This window comes from Maylandia zebra, linkage group LG23 (genome assembly GCF_041146795.1).
Source record: "Maylandia zebra isolate NMK-2024a linkage group LG23, Mzebra_GT3a, whole genome shotgun sequence".
Classification (NCBI taxonomy): domain Eukaryota; kingdom Metazoa; phylum Chordata; class Actinopteri; order Cichliformes; family Cichlidae; genus Maylandia; species Maylandia zebra.
Genome location: NC_135188.1, coordinates 15,253,550 through 15,260,917, shown reverse-complemented (window position 1 = coordinate 15,260,917; position 7,368 = coordinate 15,253,550). Strand labels below are relative to the sequence as shown.

The window sequence follows — 7,368 nt, the reverse complement described above, 5'->3', positions numbered from 1 at the left end:
GCGTGTTTTTTTTTCCTCCCTTTTTTTTTTAAAGACCTGCACTAAACTCGGTGCAATGGTTGGATTGAACTACCTAGATAAAGAAACAACTCGCTGATTGGTGAGGTGCCCGAGCCGGTCAGGACGCGAACCAATGGGAGAGGAGGAAGGTGGGTGGGGAAGTGGAGGGGGAGAGAGAAAAAGGCGTCGAGTGTTTATTATAAAGGAGAAAATATTAATTCCCCCTCGCCGTGGGCCGTGACGTCAGTATAGGAAGTCATTGTAGAGCTACACTGAAGCGATTAGCAGCAAAAAGGGGGAGCCTGATGTCGAGGAGTCAGCCCTATGTATATCTCTCTATACGCCTCAACTTTTAACACAAAGTTCAATATCCAAACACAAAAAGGGACGTGGACTACGCAGACCCACACTTTGCTTTTTCGCATTTTCACTGAATGTAACTTCGTGGACCATAGGCTGTGTGAGCCGCCTGTAAACGTGGATTTTGTCTCTCTCCGGGGTTTATTTCTCAGCTCTTTTAAAAAAATTGATTTCATTTATTTAATTATTTTTTTTCTAACTCCGAGTTAATTTCGCTGACTTTCTTGTGATTTGCGCCGGAGGAGAAGCATCTCGCTGTTGTTATGAAGACTTCATCCGTCCTTTCTTAATATGGAAGGATCCAGCGGGTCGAGTTTTGGGATAGACACTATTTTATCCAGCGCGTCTAACTCTGGTAACCCTGTGCTAATGAACGGAGATTTTCGGCTCGACAGCAGGACAGCGGATTTCAGGAGCCAGGCGACCCCGTCGCCATGCTCGGAGATAGACACTGTGGGAACCGCTCCCTCGTCCCCCATCTCGGTCACCATGGAGCACGCCGCCGATCCGCATCTGGTCCAGGACAGCCTTCAGCATCACCACCATCACCACAACCAGCCGCAGAGTTTGCCGCTGTCGCCTCAGCAGCAGCAGCAGCCGCTCGCCGGGGCCGGCTGCGCCCCGAGGACTGCCACCTCCTCCTTTTTAATCAAAGACATTTTAGGCGACAGCAAACCCCTGGCTGCCTGCGCACCTTACAGCACCAGTGTATCCTCACCCCATCACACACCAAAACCAGAAAGTGCCACGGCTCCGGACGGCTTCAGGCCCAAGCTGGAAGAAGACGAGAACAGAAGCAAGTTGGACAAAAGAGACGACATTCAGATCGAAATGAAATGCAAGGGTAAGAGCTCGTCATACTAGCAGGCTTGTTAAATTCACATTTTCAATACAGTAGAGTTCAGGATGAGCCAGGGACTCAATAATAATAATAATAATAAGAATAATAATGATGATGGTAATAATAATAATAATAATAATAATAATGATAATGATAATAATAATAGCGCTCGTTGTCTTAGTTCCAGCTTCCTTTATTAGTCTAATAGATGTGAAAACAGATGTATGCCTGGTGATTCTCCCCGTGCGCGGGGCCTCCCTAGTGGGTCAATTAGAGAGATTATTGTTCTTCCTGGAGGGGGGATTATGGAGCACTGAAACACAACTACAAATAGAGATGGATTGATATATTGATTTCTCGTTTTATGATAGAAAAAAGAAATCTTCAGGTATCAAATGCAGACGTTTCTTTTATTGCTGTTGTCTTGCCCCACGTGTGGCTGAAGGAAGTATTTGTACAAAGTTGGTCAAAGTTTGAGTGGAGGTGACGCACGCACGCCTCTGCGAGGTTATTATTCGAGTGTCGGTGTTGGGAGGAAGACTTAAAAAACGTTGGTGTGTGAAGAAAATTTCCAGCAGGCCTTTTATGGTTAACCACAATTCATCCGCCTTGCTCTGCGCCTATAGGGACTAAAGAAGAGGGTGACCGGGAAATCTCCAGTAGCAGAGACAGTCCGCCGGTGCGCACGAAAAAACCTCGCAAAGCACGGACAGCCTTTACCGACCACCAGCTCAACCAGCTTGAGAGGAGCTTTGAGCGACAAAAATACCTCAGCGTGCAGGACCGCATGGACCTGGCCGCGGCTCTCAACCTGACAGACACACAAGTCAAGACCTGGTACCAAAACAGACGGTAAGCGGCCATCATTTTTAATAACTGCTGCAGACACAACGAGCGAGACGAGGTCAAACTGGGGAGCAAGAACCCCTTTTGGCTCTGTAAAACAAATGAATACAGCTGTTATATCGGCCAACACTGGGTATTTAAATCTAAAGATCGGGTTTGCAAGCACTTATGAAAATCAATCTGACTTATTAATTGATACTTTTATTTTTTTTAAAAGTGTTTTTCAGCCACTTACAAAGATCTGCGTTGGTTATATTTTTGCGCTGCGTGATCTTAACATTTCTAATCCACGTGGAGGGAGAAAATAAATTACACCACAAAAGAATCTTGTATTTTAATTGATTTAATTGTCGTTCTGGAAAAAAAAATAGATTTTGATCATGTTTCATTTTTATTCCGTATAAAAACAGACAAATAGAAAAATAAGCAAGTTTTATTTTCTGAGTATTTGTGGACAAATGTGAGGCTGACATGATGACACGTTGATCAGGAGATGATGTGTAAAATAAGGAAGTGTATGTAATTTCGGACATTGTAGATCATATGAAAATATATTATTTGTCTTTTTTATATTCAGTTTTGTAATATTCATTAAGTCTTATTACATAAATTATTTCAGCAATAATAAATTGGTGCATTTGTTTAATTACTGGAAGTGTCCTGATTTATATTTTTCCTGCGCTATAAATATGGAACTTGTGCTTCTTACTCCTCCAGTCTTTCAGAGTTTCTAAAATAATCTCACTACAAGGCCCTTTACATTTTATCCCGCTACCCTTCACAGTAAAACTTGATCTGAAATTGAAAGAATGTGCGTGCATTATATTTTGTACAGGTGTGAGAAAAGTAGGTTTAGCTAAGTTTGGACTGAAGTGTATTTCCCCCCATCTCCTTGCCTAATTAAACCATAACCATATATTCGTGCCCGCAATAATTAGGCCTCTGCATACCGATTAAAGGGGCGTTTGGGAAATCAGCAAGAGAGCGAAGTGATTAAATAATTCATCTGTTGTATTTTGATTTCCAGGACGAAGTGGAAGAGGCAAACGGCGGTCGGATTAGAGCTCCTGGCTGAAGCAGGAAACTACTCGGCCTTACAGAGAATGTTCCCGTCGCCCTATTTCTACCACCCGAGCCTGCTGGGCACCGTGGACAGCACGACGGCAGCCGCGGCGGCCGCAGCCATGTACAGCAGTATGTACCGGACTCCTTCCTCGCCGCATCCCAGCCTCCAGAGACCTCTTGTCCCGAGGGTGCTCATTCATGGCCTTGGGCCGGGGGGGCAACCGGCACTAAACCCCATGTCTAACCCCATGCCCGGCACGCCGCACCCGCGGTAAAACGCAAAATTAAGACGCTGACCAGAAACCTGGTTGAACACGTGATGTGAGTAACTGCATCGGAACCACATTGCAGGACTTTCTCTCTCTACCCGACCCCCCAAAAAGACACATTTAAAGACATTTTACAGAAGTAAAGGAGGTATTTAATATAGGCCCGAATAGCCTAAGTCCAGTCCTAAAGACTTTCTGTCCGGGCCCAGACACACCGCGAGGACTGCTCATGTCTGATTGTTTGTTTGTTTGTCTTTTGTACAAATACACTTACATTAGCAAATAAACTTATAAAGTTTATTAGATGGAGAAGAACTGAATGAATAAAGAAGTAATGATACTGATTGAATTGTAGAAGCTTTAATTCAAACTCGAGTCCAAATTAATTTCCTTTTAAACGCAAACCTTCATTCAAGAAGATGCAAAAGCCGGAGTCCAATTTTATTCATAAAGCACATTTAAAATAGCAACAGATTACAGAAGTTGTTTAAAATTTCCTTCTATTTTTTGACTGATAATCCCAGAAATTACATTAATCTGCGAAAGAACAGATATAAAAAAAGTTTTCATGTGCGCTTTTTCACAATAATCGACCGCGCGCATTAATATTTTAACCTACCTCATTATAGCGGTGGATAACCAGCAGAATTTAATCACTTTTTAGCCTGACTTAATTTAAAGGTAAATAATTTGTTACAGGAGCATATGGTCTTTAAATTGGGAGACACAGAACCGGTGATCACCGACTGGAGGTCAGTTTCCAGCCCTTTATATTTGTGTTTACCAGCACATATGCATATGGATGCGCAGCAGCTGATTGGTGGTGAGATGAATGGTTTTGATGAGTTGGGTATACTGGGAATGTGGCCTTGGCTTAGCAGCTGTTCCCTGGGAGAACAGCAGACAATAAGCCTGAATTTCTCAGCGTGAACGATCAGTGCAGCAGGATCAGGACAAGAAGCCTGCAAGAAAAAAAAAAGAAGAAGAAGAAAAAACTGCCGATAATCTGCACATTCTCAATAACCAATAGCCGCTAGTGAACTTACTTTCTTGAGGTTTTGTGGGAAAATAATCTCCAGTGACCCCAGAGCAGAATCGGTGTCATTGGAAGTTTTGCATCAGTCTTAAATCATCTGCAACGTTATGCATCAGCACTGAGTAAAAAATAATCTTAGAATGTTTTTACGGTAGGGAGCCGTGATTTTTTTTTTTCTTTTTCTGTTTTTTACACCCTTCCCGTTTCTCTGAATGTGTCTGTGCTGCGCTAATAGAAGCTGCTGCAGGAGCAAACCTGAAGATGTTCAACGCGGCTCTGAAATGAAATGTTAACGGAATACTTTGATTTTATTTAGCTTCATCTAAGCGCGCACTCTGGAGAATATGGCGAGGGGGCGCTTGGTGTGAATTAACGCCTCGGGGCCCGTTTGTTTGGGTTACTTATCTGGGCCAAATTGACCTTTGCTGCTGGAGTGCATGCAAACCTTCAGCAACCATAGCCTATATATTATTTTTCTTATATATATATTTTTAGTTAGAGATAAAACATATTTTTTTACACATTTTGTTTCTGATAATTCCATTCTCGTTTTGAAAGAAGTAGCCACAACATTCCAGCATTTAAATGCCAGTTCTCGCATATTATATTCCTGTCTTCTAAGAAAAGCGCTCTCAATCTCCCTCCTCGCGCGCGCACGCACACACACACACACACACACACACACACACACACACACACACACACACACACACACACACACACACACACCATCTAATGCACGAACTCGCACATAAGTCAGCTTTGTCACTTTGCCAGTGGAAGCCGTAAACACAGGCTTAAGTTTAGCCGTTCCTTAATACTTTGAGCACATGTTAATGTTGCCTATTTAAGCCATCTGCCTGTCATTCACTCTGTGGACACCTCTCTCAGCCATTTAGAGGAAAAACAGTCCTGCTGGTTTCACCTTCGGCGTGCACGGCTGCACGCTAAAGGACTTACTCGACCAATTAAATTCGTGTTTTCCCATTTTAATCAAATTTCTGAGACAGGGCCGGGATTATTATGGACTCGAGTGTTCGGGGTGCAGTCGCTGCGCGCTTCTTGTGCACTGTAATTCGACTAAACACAGTTTCCGCTTTCATCAAAACTCGGGGTCTGTGGATTTTGGAGTGAAATCGCATCAGGCCGCAGAAGAAGCGTTTTGGAGAGCAGACTGTTGGAGGATAAATCACTCCCTTCTCGGCCTTGTAAGCAATGATTGCGAAAACAACTTTAGCCTGTATCACCAACGCAGAAAAATATTAGCCCACTGTATTGACCCTGCAGCTTTTCCCCATTACTGCGGTATAGTGCCGACGCATGTTGTTCATATGCATGACTTCAACAGCATTATTTATTTATTGCACTCTGCGGGTGGGAGGGTTGGGGGTGTCGGCGGTTGTGGGGGCTGTTTCCAATTCATTAATAATAAGCTAAGCCATACAGCAACGCAGAATTAATAGCCTCCGACTATCTTATACCATCGGTAATTTCTTGGCACTGCTTTAATCAGATTTTTGTATTTTTTTATTTTAACAGTTGCTCCAGTTTAAAGCATTATTAGTTTTTTTGTTGTAGAATCTGTGGTAAATGCAAGAATACTTATCTGCCGATTAAATATAAATTAAATGTCTCTCAAAACTGTTAGATGGCGAAAAAAATATATAGGCTAATATTGTTATTTAGACCGTGAATTCGCTTGTGAGGCCAAACAACGGACTTTTGGGCGAAGATGAGCAATACTTGAGGAAACACAATCACTGGTGGAAAAAAAAAGGGCAGCAGACTTGAATAAAGAGGATTAGGCCTTTCTTTTACATGGCGCATATTATCCAGAACAGATGGGCTTTAGAGAGTCGTTTTCGTCTTCTTCTTGCCTCAAGGAACCTCGTTGGGCACTTTAATTGCCACTTTTTCCAACTGATGTAATGGTGGGATATCTTTTTCATTACAATAATGAGGTAACACTTGCTCTCCTTGGCCTCTCATTATCACAGCTCCTACATCACTCACTAAACACAAATTTAACCCCCCCCCCCCCCCCAGCCCCGCCTTCTTCCAAAAAAAAAAGAAGAAAAAAAGAAGAATTGATGGCTAAGATCTCTTACGCAGGTCACATCTTGCATCTTGTAGGCCACATTATCACCAACAGTTTCTGTTTTGTTAGAAGTAAAACATTTTTCATTATTTAAGAGCCTCCAGGAGAATCACATTCAAAAGGTGTAAATAATAGCTTCAGTTAGAAAAATGCATCATTGGGACTCACTGCGGGTCAGGCGCTGTGCTATTCAGAGGCGTGCATGCATCAAGTTGGTGGTGCTTATAAATGGATTTTTAGTCCAAAGCGTGCGCACACACACACACACACACACATACAGAAAGATGGTCAGCTAGTGGCTTTATCCACTGATCAGCAAAATGCTTATATTTGAGTACAACTTCTTTAAGTAATTTGAAAAGCCAAAGACTCTCCCAGTACTGTAGTATTATTTAGCAAATATGTGAGTATTAATTTATAGGCTAAAATATCTACAGGTGTCATTTAGTTTTACACAAGGTTGTGCTAGTCAGTCGAGCTGATTGTAAAGTTTAAACCTACTCGACCAGTATGCATTAAATAATTTAATAAAACATAGAAAAAAAAGTTCCTTAACTGCTTTTTACTGCTCTAGTTATGAATATTTGACATTCTAGGGATGATTGAAAATGCACCTACTTTCAGAAAAGTTTTGCATAAAATGAATAAAAATCCATTTTATTTCAGCATCAATTAACAACTTAATTATTTTCTTAAGCGTTTATATATATTTGTGAGTTTAATACACTGTATTCATGCAGTGTGTAGGACTCTGTGCAGCTGAAAGATGAGATACAGAGAGTGGCCATTTTTTTGACCTTTATAGTTCTTCTGTGTTGATATAAGAAATTAGTGATGCAAAATATTTGTTATT

General features: G+C 41.8%; 1 protein-coding gene across 1 annotated transcript; it reads left to right on the top strand.

Annotated features, from left to right (window-relative positions):
- The first annotated feature begins 217 nt into the window (after nt 1-217).
- barhl2 (BarH-like homeobox 2) lies at nt 218-3,730 on the top strand. The gene is made up of 3 exons (XM_004552882.2): nt 218-1,204; nt 1,828-2,053; nt 3,075-3,730. Exons 1-3 carry the CDS (start codon nt 652-654, stop codon nt 3,385-3,387), a joined length of 1,092 nt encoding a protein of 363 aa, XP_004552939.1. The 5' UTR covers nt 218-651; the 3' UTR covers nt 3,388-3,730.
- Nucleotides 3,731-7,368: the final 3,638 nt, after the last annotated feature.